Source organism: Mobula birostris, chromosome 19 (assembly GCF_030028105.1).
Source record: "Mobula birostris isolate sMobBir1 chromosome 19, sMobBir1.hap1, whole genome shotgun sequence".
In the NCBI taxonomy this organism is placed as follows: domain Eukaryota; kingdom Metazoa; phylum Chordata; class Chondrichthyes; order Myliobatiformes; family Myliobatidae; genus Mobula; species Mobula birostris.
This window is the reverse complement of record NC_092388.1, coordinates 9,726,168-9,752,442: the sequence shown is the minus strand read 5'-3', so window position 1 is coordinate 9,752,442 and position 26,275 is coordinate 9,726,168. Positions and strand designations below refer to the sequence as shown.

Genomic DNA, 26,275 nt, shown 5'->3' with positions numbered 1-26,275 from the left:
CACTATTTTTGCTCTCTGTTTGCATTATAGGGTTTATGCATTATTGTAAATTAAAAATTAATCTTTTATGTATTGCTGCCACTAAACAACAAATAGCCCGAAATATATCAGTGATAAAAACCTGCTTCTGAGTAACTGCAGTGCATTCTGTTAAAGATATCAGTTTAAGCCAATGCACATTTGAAATGGTGTGAATATTTTAGGTTGATGCAATGGTTTGTCATTAATGTCATTCTTTTTGAGAACTTTTGGAGATGTTTCATTCAGGCAAGCAGAGAGAATGAAATTTGCAAGGTTGGTTCTGCAAGGTGAATTTGTGGCTGGTGGTTCTGATGCTCTGTTTGATGTTGGGTGGGAGTCCAGTAATCTTACTGCACTAACACATGAGAGTTTGCATACAGAAGGGTGATTAGCCGGGTCGCTTCAATGACATTTAGCACGACATCGTGCAGCATCATTTCAAGTGTCCTAATAACTCAAGAGCAATTGGTCGGTGACCAGTGGTGTGCCTCAGGGATCTGTTCTGGGACCCTTACTCTTCGTGATTTTTATAAATGACCAGGAGGACGAAGTGGAAGGACATTGATAGGATGCAAAACTGGGCTGAGAAGTGGCAGATGGAGTTCAACCCAGATAAGTGTGAAGTGGTTCATTTTGGTAGGTCAAATATGGTGGCAGAGTGTAGTATTAATGGTAAGACTCTTGGCAGTGTGGAGGATCAGAGGGATCTTGGGGTCCAAGTCCATAGGATGCTCAAAGCAGCTGCACAGGTTGACTCTGTGGTTAAGAAGGCATATGGGGTATTGGCCTTCATCAATCGTGGAATTGAATTTAGGAGCTGAGAGGTAATGTTGCAGCTATATAGGACCCTGGTCAGACCCCTCTTGCAGTACTGTGCTCAGTTCTGGTCACCTCACTACAGGAAGGATGTGGAAACCATAGAAAGGGTTTAGAGGAGACTTACAAGGACGTTGCCTGGATTGGGGAGCATGCCTTATGAGAATAGGTCGAGTGAACTCAGCCTTTTCTCCTTGGAGCGACAGAGGATGAGAGGTGACCTGACAGAGGTGTATAAGATGAAGAGAGGCATTGATTGTGTGGATAGTCAGAGGCTTTTTCCCAGGGCTGAAATGGTTGCCACAAGAGGACACAAGTTTAAGGTGCTGGGGAGCAGGTATAGAGGAGATGTCAGGGGTGAGTTTTTTTATGCAGGGAGTGGTGAATGCGTGGAATGGGCTGCTGGCAACGGTGGTGGAGGGCTATGGGTAACCCTAGTAATTTAAAAGGTAGGGATATGTTCAGCACAACTTTGTGGGCCGAAGGGCCTGTATTGCGCTATAGATTTTCTATGTTTCTAACAATTGTTCATTTTGTGCTGTGTGGTATGATGTGGGCAATCGTGGTCTTTCCATGACCATGATTGTTCTTGGCAAATTTTTCTGCAGAAGTGCTTTGCCAATGCTGCCTTCTGAGCAGTGTCTTTACAAGATGGGTGACCCCAGTCATTGTCAATACTCTTCAGAGATTGTCTGCCTGGTGTCAGTGGTAGCATAACCAGGACTTGTGACATGCACTGGCTCCTCATATGACCATCCATCACCTCTCCCATGGCTTCACGTGACGCTGACCAGGTGCTACACCTTGCCCAAGGGTGACCTGCAGGCTAGCGGAGGGAAGGAGCACCTTACACCTCCTTTAGTAGAGACAGGTCTCCACCCCATCACCCAATCAAGAACAGTAGACACATGATATACTGCACATGATATACTGCTACTTCTGAAAAGCTGTGGAAAATGCTGGAGCTACTTAGGTGACATCTGTGGCAAGAAACCAAATTAATATTTGAGGTGCATGATTGTTCAAAAGCTTGTTGATGTGGGGAGAAGAGAAAAGAAGGGAAGGTGGCTGATGATATGAAAAGCAAGAAAGATTAAAGGACAATAATCCCTGCTGAAAGAGGAACAAGTGAAGAACCAAAAGGTCAAAGAAGTAAATGGAAGAAGCCAAATTATTACCAGAAATTACCATAGGAAGCAAATGTAAATGCTTGAATTTTGAAATAAAATTGCTAGAATGCTGGTCATTTGAAATTATTGAATCCAATATTGATTTAAATAGGCCATAGGACTGAAGGACAGCTTCTATCCCACTGTCTCAAGAACAGGTTCTATCTTACTGTAATCAGACTCCTGAATGGACCTCTTGTACGCTAAAATCAAATCTTGGCCTCTCAATCTACCTCATTAAGATCCTGCGTTTTAGTGTCTACCTGCATTGCACCCTTTTGGTAGCTTTTACACTTTAGGTTGCATTGTAATTGTTTTACCTTATTCTGGTTCAGTGAACTATCTAACGTTTGATCTGTATGAACAGTATACAAGACAAGCATTTCACTGCATCTCGGTGGAAGTGACAATAATAAGACAATATCAATAATGTCTGCAGATAGACAGTAAGGCGGTAACCTTTGAGATTATTATGGTGGGGGGGTGCAGAATCTAGCACAGCAGTTACTGCTGCTGCCTTGCAGATCCCGGGTCCCCGGTCCGATCCTACTCTCGGGCACTGTGTGAATGTGGATTACACATTCTGTCCATGACTGTGGCTTTCTTCCCAAAACCCAGGACTATGATGGTTGGTTGGCTGGCTGCTGTAATTACCCCTTCATGTAAGGTGATGACAAATGGAAACAAAGAAGTGTTGGTGGGCAGAGTAAGTTGCAGGGGTACTTACCTTAAGGGGATGTGGAGGGGATGTTTCCTTTGGTAAGGGAGTCTAAGACCGGAGGACCCAGCCTCAGAATAGAAGGATGTCCATTTTGAATGGAGATAATGAGCAATTTCTTCAGCCAGAGAGTGGTGAATCTGTGGAATTCTTTGCTACAGGCAGCTGTGGAGGCTAAGTCATTAGGTACATCTAAAGCAGAGGTTGATAGATTCTTGATTGGTCAGGACATGAAAGGATATGGGGAGGAGGCAGGAGATTGGGAAATGGATCAGCCATGATGAAATGGTGGAGCAGGTGGGCCAAATAGTCTAATTCTGCTCTTATATCTTATGGTCCTATGGGTACTAAGGAGAGTGAAGTAGGAATAATGGGAGTCAAAGATTACCTTTATTTGTCCCATGTACATTGAAACATACAGTGAAATGTGTTTGCGTCAGTAACCAACACTTTTGGAGGATGTGCTGGGGGCAGCCCACAAGTGTCACCATGCCTTCGGTGTCAACATAGTATGTGATCAGCTTACTAGCCCTAACCCGTATATCTTCGGAAAGTGGTAGAAAACCAATGTGGTCATGGGGAGGAAGTAGAGTGGTTAGTTTCAAACCCAGTTATCGCTGCCACTGTGAAGTGATTGTGCTAACCGTTACGCTACCATTCTACCCCTATGTTGCATAGAAACCAGCTTGGATGATGGGCCGATTGGCCTCCCTCAGTCATTATAAAATTACAAGATCAGAACAGTATTTGAGAAGAGACTGGGTATTCAGAATGCTGGTAGGTCAGACAGGTGGCTGGAAGATCAGGGCCGTATCTAAAGTCTGAATGGAGGAGTGGCAGAAACCGCCAGTGAGGATGGTGGCAAAGTCAGCAGCAAACACAGAATAGCCGACTGGAAGATGTGCCAGCTAAAAACTACCTCACCCGGAAAGAGGGCTTGTAGTCTGAGAGAGGGGGAAGGGAAGAGCTAAGCTCGTATCTCCTCCAATTCCACAGTTCTAACTAATGGGCTGCTGGATTGTCTGCAGTGATGACTGGCTTCAAGGCTGTGGATTCACTTTGATGAACTTTCAGTTGTTAGCTTGCTTTTGTTATTTGCAAGATTTGTTTTCTTTTCCTTGCTCATTGGGTGTTCGACAGTCTTTTTAATGGGTTCTATTGGGTTTCATTATTTTGTGGCTGTCCGTAAGGAGACAAATCTCCAGGTTGTATTAAGTATACATCCTTTTTATAATAAATGTACTTTGAATTTCAATTATTGTATTACTAATTTAATTTGATTATACACTCAGTGACATTTTATTAGATATCTCCTGTACCTAACAAAGTGCCCACTGAGTGTATGTTCATGGTCTTCTGCTGCTGTAGCCCATCCACTTCAGGGTTCAAAGTGCTGTGCATTCAGAGATGCTCTTCTGCACACCACTGTTGTTGTGTAAAGTGTGGTTATCTGAGTTACTGTCATCTTCCTGTCAGCGTGAATCAGTTTGGTTATTTTCTGACCTCAATCATTAATGAGACAGTTTCAAACAAAGACCTACCGTTCACTGGATGTTTTTTTGTTTGTTTTTTTTCCCGCCATTCTCTGTAAACTCCAGAGTCAGTTGTGCAAGAAAATCCAGGTGATCAGCTGTTTCTGAGATGCTCATTGCCTGGCAACAACAATCATTCCACAGTCAGAGTCACTTGGATCACATTGTTTCCCCATCTGATGTTGGGTCTGAACAACAACTGAGCCTCTTGACCATGTCTGCATGCTTTCATGCATTGAGTTGCTGCTACATGTTTGGCCGATTAGATTTTTGCATTAACGAGCAGGTTTATAGGTGTACCTAATAAAGTGGCCACTGAGTGTATTTCAATGATAATAATTCTGATTCAGCATTTTAAAAAGTTTTGTGTTCAATGGTGAGTTTATGCAAGCAAAGCTATTTATTTTAAAAAACCAAGTGCTTGGTCATTATCGATAGTGTTACACTGATTTTGAGATTTCGTTTCTCTTAACGCATACAGGCAAGTTTTTTCTGTTTGCTTTTCAACAACCTGACAATGAGCTGAAAATCAGAAAATATTTTCATTCATAACAGGAAGCTTGAGTTCAGCTTTGACAGTCCGCTCGCGGATAAATAGAATGGAGTTGCTTATCCCGGAGCTGAATGTCAAAGTTTATCGTGATTTACTTGATCTGACTTTCCTTGGAGTGAAGCAGGAGTTCAACTCACTCTCGCTTGATTCTGATTAACGCCAGTAAATCACTTGCACTGCTCAAGTGTTCCTTCTGAACTTTAAACAGCTGCTGTTTCTTTGAGGCGGCTCTGTTGCTGTGTCTGTTTATCCCGTTTCCAATGGTAATAGCACCACCAAGTCTCTGTATGTTTGGAACTTGGCCGAGGGTTGTTTTGGTTACATTGAGTTTACTTCGGGCTCGCCAGATATAGTGGTGACTTCATAGTGCTGAGCCGGGGAGAGTGGCCAGTGCATTACATCATTGCCTGGAAGAGAGTCAGATGGGAAGGATATGACTCACCCGGGCTAGTTAAGCCTTGGCTCCTATCCTTCATGTACACAGTACTCTCATGCTCTATACACCAGCAGGGAATACAAGCACAGTGATGTCCATGAGGTTTGTTATCAGTTTTCAACTTTCCTTTACTAGTCATTGAGCAGTTTTTTTTAGTCTCCGCAAAAATTGTCTTTTGGATCGTTTCATGTGGTATCGTAACTTTGCCATGGTAACCCCAACATATGGAGTTAATTGCTTTAGTTTTTCGTCTCATTCCTCTGCTTGTTCAGTATCAGTTTGCCTGCGGATTGACGGAGTAAAGGTCCAGTGAGCAAGCCTAGACATGATGATGTAATGTGCAATCTCCTAGTTAGATCAGTAATCCGAGAGTAAAGGGCAGTGTTGCAAAGTATTCACCTGGTCCCTATGGGATTAGTCTGACACTTGTCTGCGGCCAACAGCTGACTGCGACTTGTGACTTATGACTTGTGATGCTTCGTAGATCTTTGCAGCTCTTTAGCTATGCAGTGTTAATGCATTTATCGAGGAGTTTGGCAGACGCATTTGTAACAAAAGAGTTTACAACTGCAATGTGTTTTAAAAAATAAGTAAACTGAATGAAAACTGAACTCTTATACAGAACATTGTATCAAGTCAAGTATTATTTTAATTCACTGAGAGCACGTGTGAGATTAAACTGGTAAAAATATGAGCAAAAAAATTTTCCTGAGGCATAACTGCCTAAACAATGATAATTATGTAGTGGACTATTCTGATTTCAATTCAGTATTACCAAAAACAAATGCAGTGCAAATTGTACAAAACACACAAGTGGCTGGCAACTATTCTACAGTAATTATATTAGAAAATTGTAAAGATAAAGGTCTGAATCACTTAAGCCAGGGGTCCCCAATCTTTTTTATGCCATGGACCCTTCTCACTAACCGAGGGTCTGGGAACCCCTGACTTAACCTATAATATGTTCAATTGGTTTTGAAAAAAATGAAGCTCTTCAATTTCATTTAGATTTGAGAAACAATCTTATTTTTACTCTAAGTTTTCTGGGAACCTTTAGTTTTTGTTCTTTTAGGTTTTGGTCTAGAGATCATTCATAGCTTTGTCAGAGAGCATTGAAAGTACAATATGCTACAATACGAACCTGGCTTCATTTATCTTGGAAAGAGGGCTAAGGACGTTGCTGGGGCTTGAGGACCTGAGTTATAGGGAAAGGTTGAATCGGTTCAGACTTTATTCCCTAGAATGTAGAAGATGTTGGCGAGGGGGTGGGGGTTAGATTTGATAGAAATCAAACAGGCTTTTTCCACTGAGGTTGGGTGAGGCTACAACTACAGGTCATGGATTGAGGGTGAAAGGTGAAATGTTTAACGGGAACATGAGGGGAAACTTCTTCACTCAGAAGGTGGTGAGAGTGTTGAATGAGCTACCAATCCAAGTGATCGTTGTGGGTTTGATTTCAACATTTAGGAGAAATTTGGGTAGGTACATGAATGGGAGGGGTCTGGAGAGTTATGTTCCAGGTGCAGGTCGATGGAAGTAGACAGTTTAAATGGTTTTGGCATGGATTAGATGGGCTGAAGGGCCTGTTCTGTGCTGTATATGCTCCATGATTCTATGACTATGGTCTGTATGCTATTGTCATTGTGCTGACGATCTTGTTATTATTGTTTTGCACCGGTATGATGCTCTGCCATTATGTTAGGGTGTGTTCCAAGTGGCTGGAGCTACACCACGATTCACAAATAATTATTTCACAACATTTGAAAGTCCTTTCATTTCTATTTATAATGTCCTCAGTCACTCAGTCAAGGAAAATGACAGCACAAAAAAAAAAATTGCAATGACGTTGAAGGATAGAAAGGCACCTGTCTGGATGGTAAACACAAGAGATTCTGCAGATGCAAGAAATCCACATTAATGCACACAAAATGCTGGAGGCAATCAACAGATCAGGCAGTATCCATGGAGAGGAATAAAGTGACGATGTTCTGGGCCAAGATCTTTCATCAGGTATCAAAATTCCGCCTGAAGCGTTGGCTCGTTATTCCTCTCTATAGATGCTGCCTGATTTGCCAAGCTCCTGCAGCATTTTGTATCAGTCAGTTAGACTCCTGAGTTATTGTCCATAATGTGTGTTACTTAGTTCATTTAGACAAGGGATTCCCAACTTTTTTTTTAAATGCCATGGATCCTTACCATTAACCAGGTTGGGAATCTGTGATTTAGACAGTTCAGAAGTGTGATTCTTAAAGTGAAAGTACAGGCTGCTGATATGGGGATACCACTTCAGAAGAGGTACAGTATATCTTGCAGTACTGTGAGCTGACTGCACAACATTGCCGTATCTTGTCAGTGCTGTCTTGGTAACCACATATTGTATTTTCCTGTGAATGCCTGCAAGAAAATGAATCTCAAGGTCATATATGTTGACATATATGTACTTTGATGATAAACTTACTTTGATCTTTGTAGTTTTTTTCCATTTGTGTTTTATCCCTTGGTAAAGAGGCAAGTGGTGTGCATCTATTGCTATATGTCTGTTAACGGCAGGTCAAAGTAAAGGGGAATATTTCTCCAGCCCCCACCCATTTATTTTTGCTTCTTGTGCAGAAATGCATGGCCTCCAAATGCAATGCCCCATTCTGATAAAGTGTTGGTAATTGGGGAATTTGCCATGTAACATAATCCTGCGAGTGTGAAGTACTTGTCCACGATACTGCTCAGAAATCGGTTCCAGTAACTCAGTGCATCAGTATCCAAGGTAGCTATTGTTGAGACCTTAGTGGCTTCTATCACCTCTGCCCTTTGTAATTCTTTCCTAGATGCCAGGGTGACATTTGGGCTGGTTTAACAAATGAAAAAAAAATGTGCTTCTGATTATAGCCAGCTATATCTCATCATCATAATCATCATCATCATCATCATCATCATCAGGTGCCATGCCCAGTTTGAGTTTTGACTGCCATGGCCCACACACTCCTGTTTCGGGTCAAGTGGATCAATTCATTGGTATTCATCAGCTATATCTAACAGTTCTTAATAGTGAGTAAACTCAAAGAATTAAAAGGAATCCCTCAAAAATAGTGATTTTATTCACTTCTTGTCACTTTTCCTTACTTCCTTCTGGTGCCCCTCCTCCTTCCCTTCCTCCCGTGGTGCACTCTCCTCTCCTATCAAATTTCTTCTTCAGCCCTTTACCACTTATCAGCTCCCAGTATCCGACTTCATCCTCCTTCTCCATGCACCTACCTTCCCACTCACTTGGTTTCACCTATCACGTACCAGATTTTGATCCTCCCCCTCTTCTTATTCTAGCATCTTCCCCTTTCCGTTCCACTCCTGGTGAAGGGTCTTGGCCAGAAACATGGACTGTTTATTTCTCTCCATCGAAGCCACCTGTCCTCCTGATTTGCTCCAGCATTTTGTGTGTGTTAATCAATATGTGCTACCTTTTGGATGACAGTAATCAGCTTTTAAAAAGAAAGAAATAAGAGTTTGCTGATGTTGCAATTGGCCAGACTAGATGATTGGTCAGTATAATTTCAGAGAATATAAGCACTAGAGGCAAAGGAATCTTGACGGTCTAAGAATGGCTTTTTAACTCTGGATAAATATTTGTAATTAAGATAATAAGATATAGGAGCAGAATTAGGCCATTTTATCATGGATGATTTATTTTTGCTCTCAACCCCATTCTCCCGCCTTCTCCCCGTAACCTTTGACGTCCTTCAAATCAAGAATCTATCAAGCTCTGCTTTAAATACACTCAATGACTTGGCTTCCAAGGCTGCCCATGGCAATGACTTCCACAGATTCACTGCCCTCTGGTTAAAGAAATACCTCCCTGTCTCTGTTCTAAAAGAAAATCCTTGTACTCAGAGTCTATGCCCTCTGGTCCTAGACTTGACCATTATAGAATACATCCTTTCTGTGTCTGCTCTATCTAGACCTTCCAATATTCAATGTTTCAATGAGATCTCCCTCATTCTTCTAATCTTAATGAGTAAAGACCCACGGCCATTAAACACTCCTCATATTTTAACTCTATCATTTCCAGGATCATTCTTATGAACCTCTTCCAGAATCTTTTCAATGCCATCACATACTCCGAGGGTGGTCTGACTAACTCTTTATGAAGCCTCAGTAGAAGCCTCATTATAAATGCCTTATAATTCACTGTCATTTATAGTTGGTCCAAAATTAGCTGGTACTGTCCAACTCCAGTAATTTAAAGCAGATATACATTGAAGGTCAGAACAGGTAATCAATCATTGTCTATTTAAATTCATTTTCATCCAGTTTAATCACTTTCTCTGCATTTAACTAAGTTCATTGGCAAATCAGATTCAGTTGTTTTATAGCTGATTCACAGTATGATTTTTATTTCTGAGTGGGCTGGTCAAGGCAAGGTGATTTAAATCAGTGGCAACTGGAGCAACTTGGCCAGGTACAAAGGACATATCATAGAGAACATAGAACTGTACAGCACAGTACAGGCCCTTTGGCCCATGATTTTGTGCTGACTCTTTAACCTACTCTAAGATCAATCTAACTCTTCCCTCCTACATACCTTCTATTTCTCTGTCATCCAGGTGCCTATCTAAGAGTTTCTTAAACGTCCCTAATGTATCTGCCTCTGATAACACCCCTGGCAGCGCGTTCCATGCACCCACCACATTCTGTGTTTAAAATAAAAAATTACCTCTTGACATCACCTCTATACTTTCCTCGAATCACCTTAAAATTAAGCCTCCCTGAGTTAGCTGTTTCCACCTTGGGGGAAAAAGTCTCTGAATGTCCACTCTGTCTATGCTCCTTATCATTTTGTACACCTCTATCAAGTCACCTGTCATCCTCCTTCGCTCTACAAAGAAAAGCTCTAGCTTGCTCAACATACCCTCATATGACATGCTCTCTAATCCAGGCAGCATCTTGGTAAATCTCCTCTGCACTCTCTCTAAAGCTTTTTCATCCTTCCTATAATGAGCTAACCAGAACTGAACACAATATTCCAAGTGTGGTCTAACCGGTGTTTAATAGAGTTGTAACATTACCTCGCTGGTCTTGAACTCGCTCATAGAAACATAGAAAATAGGTGCAGGAGTAGGCTATTTAGCCCTTCGAGCCTGCAGCGCCATTCAGTATGATCATGGCTGAACCCTGTACCTGCCTTCTCTCCATACCCCCTGATCCCTTTAGCCACAAGGGCCATATCTAACTCCCTCTTAAATATAGCCAATGAACTGGCCTCAACTGTTTACTGTGGCAGAGAATTCCACAGATTCACCACTCCCTGTGTGAAGAAGTTTTTCCAAATCTCGATCCTAAAAGGCTTCCCCTTTATCCTCAAACTGTGACCCCTTGTTCTGGATTTTCCCAACATCAGGAACAATCTTCCTGCATCTAGCCTGCCCAATCCCTTTAGGATTTTATGCGTCTCAATAAGATCCCCCCTCAATCTTCTAAATTCCAACGAGTATAAGCCCAGTCGATCCAGTCTTTCTTCATATGAAAGTCCTGCCATCGCAGGAATCAATCTGGTGAACCTTTGTACTCCCTCTGTGGGAAGAATGTCTTTCCTCAGATTAGGGGACCAAAACTGCACACAATACTCCAGGTGTGGTCTCACCAAGGCCTTGTACAACTGCAGTAGTACCTCATAATGGCCAACATATTAACCACCTGATTAATGTATGTGGCAACTTTGTGGGATCTATGGACATGGACATCCCAAGATCCCTCTGTTCCTCCACACTGCCAAAAATCCTGCCATTAACCCTAAATCCTGCCTTCAAATTTGACCTACTTGGTAAATCTAGTAAAGTAGGCAAAATTGATTGAACGGTTGACCTTGTTCGAGGTCTAATACCAGAGGGCATGTATTTGAGGTGAGAGGGGCTAATTTTCAAAGGAAATGTGAGGGGCAAGTTTTTTACACATCGTGGTGGGTGACTGGAATATGCTGCCCGGTGTGGTGGTGGAGGCAGAAACATCAGGGACTTTTAAGAGGCATTTAGAAAGGCACATTAATGTGAAGAAAATGGAAGTATATGGACATTGTGTAGAGAGAAGGGATTAATTTAGATGGCCATGTGATTACTAATTCAATAGTATTGTGGGCCAAATGTTCTGTTACTGTGCTGTACTGTCCTATGTTCTGTGTTCTAAAGTCTGTGCAATTTTTTCCCCCTTAAATTGTTAAATGTGTTTTAATTCAGTATTACTAGACTGCAGGAACAGAAAATGCCACACTAGCTTTCACACACCTAAACTGGCTGGGTCGCTGTAATCACCTGAAGTAGACAAAATGCTTTAGGCAACATTGTTGTTACTGTAAAAGAGGTTTTGTCTTTCTTTTCTTGTGAGTCGCTTGATTACGCTACATGTCCACACAGGACAGGCACTGTTGTTTCTCTGTTAAAAGCTAGTTGTGAGGTAATGCCATTTTATGGCTGTCTCAATTAAAATGAGTTTGCTGTTGAGTGTTAAAGACACCACTTTGTTATTTCTGGAAAGTAAAGAATGTAGAAAATCCCAGATAAGATGCAAAATTGCTTCTAAACCGTAGGACTACGGCATACATTTACGAAAATATATATTCCACATAATTGTTTGGTAATAAAAGAAAATATTATGAAGTGGGCAACAAAATGAGATATTTTCCATGCTAATCTCAGTGGTGGAATATGTTGGCACAATTTTAAACAAAAGAAAGTCTGCAGATGCTGGAAATCCGAGCAACACACACAAAGTGCTGGAGGAACTCAGCAGGCCAGGCAGCATCTATGGAAAAGAGTAAACAGTCGACATTTCAGGCCGAAACCTTGCCGGAGGGTTTTGGCCTGAAATGTCGACTGTACTCTTGTCCATCAATGCTGCCTGGCCTGCTGAGTTCCCCCTGCATTTTGTACATGTTGTTGGCACAATTTTGTTGTCTTTTTACACACTAGTTGTTTGCCTATCTTTGGGCACAGTTTTTCATTGTCATTCGTTCAAAAGCCAGGCCAGATTGAGAAGGTCAGGGTGTCAGGACTAGAAGCGAGGGTCGGACCACTTCTGCCTGCTGAGCCATGATGATTACTCAGCTCTCTGCTGAACTGTCCTGTGGCCTGCTCTGGCTTCTTGCCTGTAGACTCACTTTTATTCTGAGCATTGTTTCCTTGCTTTTGTTGCTCGAGCAATTTGTTATTTCTTCTCTCAGCACGTTGGGTATTTGACTGTTTTCTTTATTTTTAATGGGTTCTTTGTTTTGTGGCTGTCTGTAAGGAGACGAATTTCAAGGCTGGATAATGTATACATTGATAATAAATGTACTACTGTGATTTGATTCTACTGTGTTTCTTTGTATTTACTGTGAATGTTCACAAAAATATGTGTACTTGTATAATAGATTTACTTTTGAACTTGTTTGAAATTTTTGATCATAGAATATTATTGGTGTAGATGAGCTTGGTAGGCCGAACAGCAGCAATTTGGATAGATGTGCTCGTGCAGGCTTCACGACATGTTTTAAAATGAAGCTGTGCAGGAATTTATATCGAGGCTGCCATGGGGCAATGTTTTATTTTACTTTTGTTCATGAACAGTGTGACTTATCATGTGCAATGGTAAGGGCTGGCCCTAAGCCCTGCAGTTCATGGTCATATCAAGTTGCAAGTCAACAGATCAGTGAGCAGTAGTTAGAAATTCGCAGATGTCCTCATCATTACAAAGAGGGATGCATTTTTGCATGTACTAATGACTGGTCCATGAACATTACCTCACTATTTTTGCTCTCTTTACATATTTTATATATATTTTTCTGATTATAATTTATAATGTATTTTATGTATTGCACTGCTGCCACAAAACAATAAATTTCATGATGTATCTCAGTGATAATAACCCTGATTCTGATTTCCCAGGGATCAGACTAATACAGACATATATCAATACTTTCAATGTGATTTGACTTATTTAAGCCCATTACCCCTACTGGGGCATAGAGCACCAACAACAGTTCACCAGAGTTCTCTATCCTGGGCCAGTCCTTCAAGCTGTTCCCAGGAGTAGCCCATCTTCAACAATCCTTCCTCTCCCAGGGCTGGGGCCTTTGGGGCTCCTGTTAGCATTTCTGTGGCTCTCAGTTTTTATGGGATGGGGTTGCTAGCCCCATGCCCAACCCTCCGCCTTTCGAAGCTGGGCTTGGGATCGTCCACAATAGAGTTTCAGTGTGATATGCTATGCCTTTTATTGAGATTTATTTATGACTGACATAACACCTAATGTGTTTTGTGCCATCAATTAATTTATACATGCGCGTGACACCAGCGCCTATGTAAAGTACAACAAAGATGAGATCTCTGCTCTCTGGTGAATCGCAGTAGAGGGTCAGGCCAATCTCTAATGGGAAAATTTTCAGCAGGAAATGGGTGCAAACACTTCAAAACCATAAGACATAGAAGCAGAATTAGGCCATTGAACCCATCGAGTCAGCTGCACTATTCTGTTCTTTTGTCTTATGGTTTATGATAGAAGGAAGCTCATTAAATCAAAATCAGGTTTAATATCACTGGCATATTTCTTGAAATTTGTTGTTATACAGCAGCAATATATTGATAAAATACATATTAATAAAAACTGTGAATTGCGGTTGGAAGTGTGTGTACGTCCCTCAGCCCTGCCATTTTCAGCTATTGTTAGGACTTTGATGTGTGTATATGTGTGTGTGTGTGTGTGTGTGTGTGTGTGTGTATATATATATATATATAATATACACACACATATACATATACATACACACACACACGTGCAGCAGGGCTGAGTTACAGCACAGAGGTGCTGCTCATGGCTGCACAAGAACAGGCGCTGAGCACAAGAGCAATAGAAGCAGGGATCTATCACATCAGACTATACCCAAGATACAGACTGTGCAAGGAATTTGCTGAAACCATCCAGCACATAGTGGCCGGGACAACCAAGTAGCAGGAACTGTGTACAGGAACACCTGCGCTGAGTATGGACAGGACACTCCCAAGTCCAAATGAGAAACACCTGAGAAGGTCGTGGAGAATGACAGAGCTAAGATCCTGTGAGACTTCCAAATACAGATTGATAAGCAGGAACCGGCCAGCCAACCAGACATAGTAATACGGGACAAGCAATGGAAGAAAGTAATAGTAATAGACATGGCAATCCCAAATGACAGTAACGTGAGGAAGAAAGAATATGAGAAGCTGGAGAAATACCAGGGCTTAAAAGAGCAGTTAGAAGGGATGTGGAAGATTAAAGTCAGAGTAATCCTGGTGATGATAGGGGCACTTGGAGCTGTGACACTTGGACTGGGAGACGGGCTCCAACAAATCCCACGAACAATATCTGAGGTCTCGGTCCAGAAGAGGGAACTACCAGAACAGCAAGGATACTCAAGCTCCCAGCACCCCAGTAGAGGACCTGAGCTTGAGGGAAAAATACACATACACCGCACCCATAAGGGGTGAGGAAAATGTGTGTGTCTGTGTTATATGTGTGTGTATATAAAAATAAGTAATGCAAAAAGAGGAAAAAAAAGTAGTGAGGTAGTGTTATGGTTTTAATGTCCATTCAGAAATCTGATGGCAGAGGGGAAGAAACTGTTCCTGAATCATAATGTGTGTCTTCAGGTTCCTGTACCTCCTCCCTGATGGTAGCAGTGAGAAGATAGCATGTTCTCGGTGACAGGCTCCTTAATGATGGATGCCCGACTTTTTGAGGGATCACTCTTTTTGAGCATCTGTAGATAACTGAGCCTGACAGAGGTGTGACAAGCTGCTCCACCTCTGTCCTGGGGCTGGGATGATTATCCACGAGCTGCAGTTAGCTTCCTTTGTGCATGGTATGACTGTAGGCATTAGAGCGTTTTTGCTTGGGCTCACTGACTTCAGTATGCCTTGTTGTCTCTTTTAGCCAAGTGCTTCCTTATGTTAGGCCAGCACTATCACCTCACCTCTGGACCTCAGTTCTTTAATTAATCTGTGAAAATGACAGAGCTGGAGATGAGTGGTCCAGCTGGATTAAAGTCTGCTTGTTGGTAACTGTTAATCAGGGAGTAAATTCTGTTGGATTGCCTCACTGACCACAACGTTGGTACGCCTTGCTGTAGCTTGAGAGCACATGGGTGGTCATTAGCTGGACTGGAGTTGTCCTACTTTTTGTGAACTGGTCGTATCTGGTGAAACATGTACAAAATGCTGGAGGAGCTCAGCAAGTCAGGCAGCACCTAAGGAGAGGAATAAACTGTTGATTGGGTGGAGATTTGTTCTGAACAAAGGAGGTGCAAGGTGGACCTTCCCCCTGCTAGGTCACCCTTTGACAAGATATAGCACCTGCTTCGCCTCCTGATGAAGTCATGGGCACAGGTGGTGGATAGTCATATGAGCAGCTGGTGCATATCACAAGTCCTGGTTATGTGACCTCTGATGCCAGGTGGACAATCTCTGAATAGTATAGATCATGGCTGAGGGTCACCCTTGTTCTGGGAACACTGCCCAAAAGAAAGCAACAGCAAATCACTTCAGCAGAATTTGCCAAGAACTGTCATGGTCATGGAAAGACTATGATAGCCCAAGTCATACAACACGGCACGTAATGATGATGATGACTAATTGAGAACCAATCACGCTCAGCTTTAAATGTACCAAATAGATACAAGAGACTACACATCCTGGAATCTGGAAGAAGGAATCTGTAAGAAGCACTGCTGTTGAGATGTTTATCTATTCAATACATTCTAAATTATTTCCCAAATATGTGCATTATATAATTTTTGAACCTGGTTTTCACTGATTCAAAGGATTCAAAGTACTGAATATTTATTCTCAAAGAATGTATAAATTATACAACCTTGAGACTTACTTGCTTACAGGCAGTCACAAAGCAAGAAAGCTGAAAGAAGCCAATTGAAAAAAAGAAAGATCAACATCCAATGCAGAGTGAGTGAGAGAAAAATACACAAATCATTCAAACAATAGAAGCAAGCAAGCAAACCTGGTTGAGTCTCAGGTTTGGTTTCTGTCTGTCTTTTAGCACTGCAGTCATATCTACACCTGGTCCCACTTTGGATTCAGTAAAACGTTAAATTAGCCTGAACAAGAAATGTGATATTGTTGTGTTTCTTTTAAAGACACTGCCAGAAGAAAGCATTGGCAAACCACTTCTATAGAAATATTTGTCAGGAGCAATCATGGTCAAAGACCATGATCGCCCATGTCATACGAAACAGCACATAATGATAATGATGATGAAACATTCAATGTTTCGGTCTGAGAGTCTTTATCAAGCTCTAGAAAGTGGCAGCCTCCAATGTACTGAGTTTTGCTTACATTCGAAGTGTTTGAGGCTTGAGACATGCACGCACGTTGGGAAGGGCAGGAGGTAAAATTGAAACATTGACATCATACACATTCAACCTAATTGGTCATGAAGCCAAAAATATAACGGCTAGATTGTAAACTTTTGGCTTTGTGCTTCAGAAGCAGAATGATTTTCCTGCTGGATCCCCACCGAGTTCTCAACACACTGTAAATTTAAAATTTCAGCCCATCATCTCTACTCCATAAGCTTCAAAAATACAGAATTATAGATTCTGCTACGTAAGTGCCTGTATTTGTGCTCTTGAAAGCAGAATGGAAATTAATGATTTAATTACCTTAGGGTCATTCAGATCTTCAAGGTAAACAGCACAGAAACAGGCCAACCACATCCATACTGACTTCTTTGCCCAATTACACAATCCTGTTGGTCTGCTTTAGCATCATATCCTTCTAAGACTTGCCTCTGTCAGACTCAGATTTATTTATTTATCACATTAAACAGAAGCTTACAGTGAAATGCATTGTTTACATTAGCAACCAACACACACAAGGACGTGCCACACATTCTGGCACCAACATAACATGGCCACAATGCTCAGCAGAAGAGCACAACGCAACAGCATCAATGAAACAACGGTGCCACAAGCTGCATTCCTCCCACCCACCCACACACACACACAGATAACCCTCCAACTCCAAGACAGGCCTCTGACCTCCAGTCTCCAAACTTCGGCCATTGGGCTTTGACTTCTAGATATCCGGTTGACCTTTGGCCTTTGATCTTTGGTACCAACCCCCAGACTAGCTGATGGCAGGACCCCGAACTCCAGATCTTGATCTCTGGGTTTGGCAACTCATCGGCCCTCGTGCTTCCTACTTGTACGGACAGCTAATCCAAGGATCCACTGACCTTGGTCTGTCTGTCTGTCTGCCACTCAAACATGATTATATTTGATTCTACAATGTCCTCAGGGGTATGTTTCAGATAGGGCTTTACTCTTTGGAGAGAAGGAGGATGAGAGGAGACATGATAGAGGTGTACAAGATAATAAGAGGAATAGATAGAGTGGACAGCCAGCGTCTCTTCCCCAGGGCACCACTGCTCAATATAAGAGGACATGACTTTAAGGTAAGGGGTGGGAAGTTCAAGGGGGATATTAGAGGAAGGTTTTTCACTCAGAGAGTGGTTGATGCGTGGAATGCACTGCCTGAGTCAGTGGTGGAGGCAGATCCACTAGTGAAATGTAAGAGACTACTAGACAGGTATATGGAGGAATTTAAGGTGGGGGGGTTATATGGGAGGCAGGGTTTGAGGGTCGGCACAACATTGTGGGCCGAAGGGCCTGTACTGTGCTGTACTATTCTATGTTCTATATGAACAATTGTCTTTGTATAAAAAAAGACTTGCCCCTGATAGTCAAAGTTCAAAGTAAATTTATTTGTTTGTGTGTGTGTATGTATGTATATACACACACACACACACACACACACACACACACACACACACACACACACACACACACACACACACACACACACACACACACACACACATACATACATATATATATATATATATATATATATATATATATATATATATATATATATATATATATATATAGTGCTTGGGGCAGCCTCACATTAAGGGGTGATGGTTTGTGTTCTTAGAAAATGGTCCATTTCATATTTTTCCATAATGTGCATCATCTGGGCATGTGCCATGAAACACATTTATTTGTCTGTCTGTCCACCTATCTATTCACATATATTCCACAAGAGAAAATTTAATTCTGTATCCCACATGAGTTAGTGATTTATGAATTCTGTTAGGGCAATTTCCATTACCTGGATGACTGTAATGTTGGTATCACTTATGTAATTTTTTTCAGCTGAGTCCTCAGACTGCTTCTCCTCTGGATAAATAAATAAACCTGAAGTCCTGACAACACCTTCCATCTCCACTGCATCTGTTCTCATTACGAGGCTTTCCATTCCAGAGCAACTGAGATGTCCTTCAAAGAACAAGGTTGCTTCCATGGTCCACTGTCCTCTCCTATCAAATGCCGCCTTCTTTAGCCCTTTTACCACTTCACCCTATCCGCTTACAGCTTCTTACTTCATTTCCCCCTCCTCCCTGGCCTGGTTTCACCTATGTCCTGCCAGTTTATAATCCTTTCCCTCTCTTCACCTTCTTATTCTGGCTTCTTTCTCCTTCCTTTCCAGTCCTGATGAAAGGTCTTGCCATGAAACATCAACTGCTTATTCCTCACCATAGGTGCTGCCTGATCTGCTGAGTTCTTCCAGCAATTGTGTACGCATTACTCTGGATTTCCAGCAACTGCAGAATCTCTTGTGTTTTTGACAAAATAAGGATAACAGAAACCAACATTTTTACGTGCATTGCTGATTGCTTGATTTTTGAACGTCACTGTTGGAAGTTTAGACCCAAGATTTAAATGTGAACCTCCATATTTTTAGAATGTAAATAAAGTTAGAAGGTGAAACTTTGACTCAAATTTGGATTCATTTGTTTGATTTGAAATTACAATTTTGTTGATTGAGAGTGCCATCAAATCTAATTAGAGCTCTTCTCAACCAGCTAAGGCTTAAAAACCACTCTAATTTAGTTTTATATATCGTTTTGTGTGCTTGCTTTTAAATCAATGGAAATTTAATAAGATTAAACTTCAAGTAAGATAGACAATGTGTTTTATTGGTCTTGTAACGAGTTCTAGTTACCTCTGTAATAACATAGGTTACATGACAAAAGGTTCATTAAGACCAACAGTTGCAAGAAAGATCAGGACTTTGTCAGTATTCTACGTAATTAAAAAGATGTTATCAGTTTCTGTCAATCTGCCTTTGCTGCAGGAGAATAGAAAACTGAAAGAAAATGGTAATATTGTTTCAGTACTCAGTTTTTCACCCCAGAGATCTTAATCCTTTTGTGATCATTGTGAATTATTACTTTTTAGAAAATTTATTTAGAAGCCCTTCTGGCCTAATAAGCTGTGTTATTCAGGAAACTGCCTATTTAAACCAAGCCTAGTCACAAGACAATTTACAATGACCAATAAACCTACGAACCGGTATGTCTTTGGAATGTAAACACGAGGAAATCTGCAGATGCTGGAATTTCAAGCAACACACATAAAGGTTCAGGCCAGGCAGTATCTATAGGAAGAGGTACAGTCGACGTTTTTATATTTTTATATATATATATATATAAATAAAACAGATAGGGTACGAGGGGGAGGTGGGGCATTAGCGGAAGTTTGAGAAGTCAATGTTCATGCCATCAGATTGTAGGCTACCCAGATGGAATATAAGGTGTTGTTCCTCCAACCTGAATGTGGCTTCATCTTTACAGCAGGGGAGGCCCTGGATAGACATATCAGAATGTACAGTAGAGGAGTCTTTGGAATGTGCAAGGAATACAGGTCCAACTCTTAAATCATCCCATGAATGAGGTCTAATGAAACTCTTGGATTGCCTCTATCATCAGAGACCTCTACCACCTAGGACATGCTGCTGCCAGCAGGAGGAAGGTACAGGAGCTTCAGGGTTCACACCACCAGGTTCAGGAACAACTATTACCCCTCAACCATCAGACTCTTGAACCAAAGGGGACAACTTTGCTCAATATTGTTTCTCATTTTGTATTTACGCAGTTTGTTGTCATCTGCACTCTGGTTGAACACCCTAGTTAGATGGTCTTTTGTTGATTCTGTTATAGTTATTATTCTATAGATTTGTTGAGTACGCCCGCAGGAAAATGAACCTCAGGGTTGTCTATGTTGGCATATGTGTACTTTGTTAGTAATGTTTACTCAAACTTTGAACAAGCACACTTTCTGTATTTCAGAAGGGAGGCAATCCAAAAGAGTTTCACTAGACCTTATTCTTGGGATGACCCATGAGCTGGACCTTTATTATTTGGGGTTTAGGAGACTACTGGGTGATCTAACTGAAACTAATAACATCCTGAAGGATGAGATAGGGTAGATGTTGACATGTTTCCACCAGATGAAAAGTCTCAAACAAGGGACCATAGTTGCAAAATAAGAAAGTGTTCATTTACAACTGAAGTGCATAAAACGTTCTTCTTTCAAAGAATTGTCGTCTCTGGAATTATCTGCCTCAGCCCAGAATTGGAATTGCTTTATCTCAGATGTACTGAGATATATTGAAAAACATGCCTTGCATACCACCCTTACAAATCAATTCATTACACAGTGCATTAAGTGTAGAGCTACAGAGAAAGTGCAGTGCAGGAAGCCAACAATGCACAAGATTATAAGGAGATGGATTATGAGGTCAAGAATCCATCTTATCATACTAAAGAGTTGTTTGATAGTAGGGTAGGATATGCCCTTGAGTTTAGTGACATGTGCTTTCAGGCTTTTGTATCTTCTGCCCAGTGGGAGAGGGGAAGAGAGAGAATACCCGGCGTGGGTGTGATCTTTGATTATGTTGGCTGCTTTACCTAGGCCAAAGGAAGTATGGAGAGTCCGTGGAGCAGAGACTGGTTTCTGTGATGTGCTGAGCTGTGTCCACAAATATCTGCAACTTCCTCAAAGATTCAAAGTACATTTATTATCAATCTATGTATACAGTATACAAACTGGAGATTCATCTTCCCCACAGACAACCACAAAACAAAGAAAACACCACAGAGCCCATTTAAGGGAACCCCCCCCCCACACACACACAACCTGACCACGTGGGGGGAAAAAAGAACAAATTGCGCAAACCGTGAAAAATGAATAAATACCCCACAAAACATAACGCGGAGCCAGGGAGTGATGCGTTCAGATAGGGTGTTTTCTATAGTGCCTTGATAAAAGTTGGTGAAGGTCAAAGTGGACATGCCACATTTCTTAAACACGAGGAATTCTGCAGATGCTGGAAATTCAAGCAACACACATCAAAGTTGCTGGTGAACGCAGCAGGCTAGGCAGCATCTCTAGGAAGAGGTACAGTCGACGTTTCGGGCCGAGACCCTTCGTCAGGACTAACTGAAAGAAGAGGTAGTAAGAGATTTGAAAGTGGGAGGGGGAGATCCAAAATGATAGGAGAAGACAGGTGGGGGAGGGATCCTAGGCCTCTTGTCCCATGATCTTCTCATATCCCTTTTGCCAATCACCTGTCCAGCTCTTAGCTCCATCCCTTCCCCTCCTGTCTTCTCCTATCATTTTGGATCTCCCCCTCCCCCTCCCCCTCCCACTTTCAAATCTCTTACTAGCTCTTCCTTCAGTTAGTCCTGACGAAGGGTCTCGGCCCGAAACGTTGACTGTACCTCTTCCTAGAGATGCTGCCTGGCCTGCTGCGTTCACCAGCAACTTTGATGTGTGATGCCACATTTCTTTTAGCCTTCTGGTGATGGAGATATGATTCCAAGTTCAAATTCAACCATACGCATACAGACATCTCAACAAAACAGCATTCCTCCACAGCCAAGATGCAAAACACAGTACAGACAGCACACACAATGCACAACACATACAGTCATGGGAAAAAAAAGGAAAAATATTATCTTTGAGGATCGGTGGATAAATCATTGAAAGATCATGGACCCAGAGCTGAGCAGAACTGGGACAAGTAAGATATGATCATAATGGACAGGGGAATCTTGTGGACCTTGCTCTCTGAGCACACCCCCTTCAAAATATTAAGAAATGATTTGTGGTCTTGAGAGTAGAGGAGGGTGAGAAATCTAGGTTCTGTGGCTTTGTATCCTCACTGTCATTCAGATGGGAGTCAAAACACAGCTGACTGACTTCTCAGTGAGGTAAGGAGGGAGACAGTGTACAGAGATATAGTCAAAGTTCAAAGGAAATTTATTATCAAAGTGCATATATGTCACCACATACAACCCTGAGATTTGTTTTCTTGCAGGCATACTCAATAAGTCTATATAATAATAACCATAATAGAATCGATGAAAGACCACACCGACTTGGGCACTCAAACAGTGTGCAAAAGACTACAAACTGTGCAAGTACAAAAAGAAGGAAATAGTAGTAATAATAAATAAATAAGCAATAAATATCAAGAAACACCAGCATTCATTTTATTCAGAACTGCAGTTGTGGACAAAAATTCAGGCCAGGTTGTGTATTGGATGAGTGGATCCATTAAAAAAGATTCAGGTACATCGGTTGCAGGGATCAAGAACAGAGCAGTTTTGCCAAATGAGCATTTTTTATGGATGTTTCGTGTGAGGAACAGAAAATGCTGATGATAGAATAGCTATAATGCAATTGGAAGCATTATGATGGATGAAATAATTGTATCGAAGTTACATATCTAGACCTCTATCATTAGAGCAGGGATTTCCAACCTGGGGTCCAAAGACCTCTTAATGGTATTGGTCCATAACATATAAAGGTTGGGAGCCCCTGAATTAGAGGATCATAAATGATGAAACTATGTACAGAGAGGAGGTCAAACACCTAGAGAGCTGGTGCAGGGATAACAACTTGATACTTAATGTCACCAAAACCAAGGAGATGATTGTCGATTTTAGACGGTCTCAGCCTGAGCACACACCCCTCAGCATCAGCGGCTCCACAGTGGAGAGAGTGGAAAACATCAAGTTCCTTGGGGTGCAGATCTCGGACAATCTCACCTGATCCAGGAACACCACTGGGATTGTCAAACGGGCCCAGCAGAGATTGCACTTTCTGAGGAAGCTTAAACAAGCATCACTCCCCACTAACATCTTAATTACATTCTACAGAGGTGTGGTTGAGAGTGTGCTGACCTTTTGCATCACAACCTGGTACTCCAGCTGCAGTGCTGTCAACAAAAAAGCCTTGCAGAGGATGGTTGGGGGAGCAGAGAATGTTATTGGGGTCTCCCTACCTTCTGTCCAAGACCTCTTTCAGAGTCGATGCCTCCAGAAGACACGGTACATCATTAAAGACCCCTCACACCCTCTCCATGAACTGTTTGTTCTTCTGCCATCAGGCAAATGTTACAGGAGCATCAAAACTAAAACCACAAGGCTACTAAACAGCTTTCTCCCACAGGCAGTCAGACTGCTAAATAGCTGCTCTACCTGACTCTGCTTTGGACACTTTTATCTTGCACTGGACACTTATAACTGATTTTAACTGACATGTGGCTGTTGTGTTTTACTATTTATTGTTATGTTTATTATTTAGTGTTGCGTTTGTTATGTTATGATTGCACTGCTCCTGAGAAACGCTGTCTCATTCTGTCCTGCAGAGCTGATGTATGGTTAGAATGACAAAGTCTTTTGAATCTTGAATCTTGAAAAGAATTAGGTAAGGGAGTTGTAGCCGGGACTTGAGAAAGAAACCAAAACCGATGACTGAGGGAATTAACGCTGTACGACGCTCTTCCAAGTAACTGAGTTCCAAGTTGAAAACAACACACATCAAAGTTGCTGGTGAACGCAGCAGGCCAGGCAGCATCTCTAGGAAGAGGTACAGTCAACGTTTCAGGCCGAGACCCTTCGTCAGGACTCAAGTCGTTGTTTCCAAGTTGAAAAAGTATGTTTGAATCTTTATTAAGATATCAGCAAAGATGAACAGCAAAGATGCACAATCAAAAATAGCGAGAAAGAAATTAATGGTATTACTGAAGTTTGCAGAATTAGCAATATAAGTGTGAAAAGCGAAGTTAGCGGTCAAAAAAAAATCATCCCCTGCTTTGTCTATCTCTAACTAAACTAACGACACAAAGGGTGAATATGTGACGATACTCGTTTACCACTACCGTGCCTAAACCCATGTGACAAATGACCATAACCTGTAATAAAACAGTGCAACACAAAATAAAATACAAACAGACAGAAAATAGATATGTGGCTCCTCTGGGATTCAATAAGTCTTACTGATAATTGTCCAAAGCACACCATCTTTAGAGGTAGCATGGCAAATTCCTAATCATAATCAGAATCAGGTTTATTATCATTGAGATATGGTGTCATGGTAGTGTAGTGGATAATTAGGTTAGGTTATGAGGACACACAGTCCTCTTTTATTGTTATTTAGTAATGCATGCATTAAGAAATGATACAATATTTCTCCGGTGTGATATCACAAAAACACAGGACAGGCCAAGACTGAAAAACTAACAAAACCACATTACTATAACGTATAGTTACAACAGTGCAACAATACCATAACTTGATGAAGAACAGTCCATGGCGCAGTAAAAAAAGAAGTCCAAAGTTTCTCGAAAGTCCCACATCTCATGCAGACGGGAGAAGGAAGAAAACTCTCCCTGCCATGCTCGACCACAGTCTGACTCTGAGTCATCCGAAAACTTCGAGCTCTGATCAGTCCTTCGACACCGAGTACCGAGCACCATCTCTATCCGAATGCTGCGACCTCAGCCTCGGTCGCCAGCAGCAGGCAAAGCTGGGGATTTTGGGGCCTACTCGCCGGAGATTCTCGATCGCACAGTAACAACAGCAGCAAACCAGGCATTTCAGAAATTTCTCCAGATGTTCCTCTGCTTCTCACGTCTGTCTTCATCAAATCAGAATTGTCCACGGCCCTTTAACAGATACGATATTATTTCACTGGAGATCTGCGCGCGCTGCATCGCGCTGCCATCTTCTCCTCCCACCTTTTGTGCGACACTATTACAGCTTGGGGCATTCCATAGTTCAGAGTTCAATTCTGGCACCATTCTGTATGGAGTCTCTGTACATCCTCCTTGTGGAATGCATGTGTGGGTTTTCCTCTAGTGTTCTGGTTTCTTCCCACAGTCCGAAGACAGACCAGGTAGGCTAATTGGTCATTGTAAATTCTCCTGTGATTAGGTTAGGGTTAATCAGTTTTATTGGGGGTTGATAGGGCAGCATGACTTGAAGGGCCAGAAGGGCCTACTCCATGCTGTATCGTGAAACAAATAAATATGTTGTGATATTAGTTGTTTTGAAATCATAGTACCCGATACATATTTCAAAAAAGAGGGTAAAATAGTGTTCATGGACTGTTCCGAAATCTGATTTATCTAAATCTACCAATTTAATTAGATCAACATTGCATTGTTGGCCAAAGGGTCTGTTCCTGTTCAGTGCTGTTCCTTGTTCCACTACCTTGCTTTACAGAATGAAATCTGCTGATGTGGTCTGCATATAAACTCCAGTTGTGTGTATTTTAACTCTTAAACTAAGTTGTATTAAACTTCTTCAAGAATACCTTCTCATTAACTTCCCAGATAAAACAGGGATGGGTCATCAACAATGGGCTTTTCTTTATTCCAAGGATTTATTGCAGCTGGTTAGACTACACTTGGAATATTGCATTCAGTTCTGGTCGCCTCATTCTAGAAAGGATGTGGAAGCTTTAGAGAGGGTGCCGAGGAGATTTACCAGGATTCTGCCTGGACTAGTGAGTGTGTCTTATGAGGATAGGTTGGGAGAACTGGGACTTTTCACTTTGGACTGAAGAAGAATGAGATGTGACTGGATAGAGGTGTACAAGACGATAATGGGCATAGATCGAGTGGATAGCCAGAAACTTTTTCCCAGAAGTGGCTAATACGAGGAGGCATAATTTTAACTAACTGGAGGAAAATATAGGGAGGATGTCAGAGGCAAGTTCTGGGTGTGTGGAATGCACTGCCAGGGGTGGTGGTAGAGACAGGAACATTTAAAACACTCTTAGATAGGCACATAGATGATTTTTTAAAAAATGGAGATCTGTGTGGGAAG

General features: G+C 41.7%; 1 protein-coding gene across 5 annotated transcripts in view; it reads left to right on the top strand.

The window, feature by feature from the left end:
- creb5b (cAMP responsive element binding protein 5b) overlaps nucleotides 1-26,275 on the top strand; it is a 351,151-nt gene that overhangs the window by 163,635 nt on the left and 161,241 nt on the right. The window contains exon 1 of one of the 5 annotated variants that reach the window (XM_072283202.1): nucleotides 5,284-5,347. The exons of the other annotated variants lie outside the window; for them this stretch is intronic. Coding sequence (XP_072139303.1) covers nucleotides 5,301-5,347 — 47 coding nt within the window. The 5' untranslated portion in view covers nucleotides 5,284-5,300. Of the gene's footprint in view, nucleotides 1-5,283; nucleotides 5,348-26,275 lie in introns of those variants that run through there. 5 annotated transcript variants of the gene reach the window in all.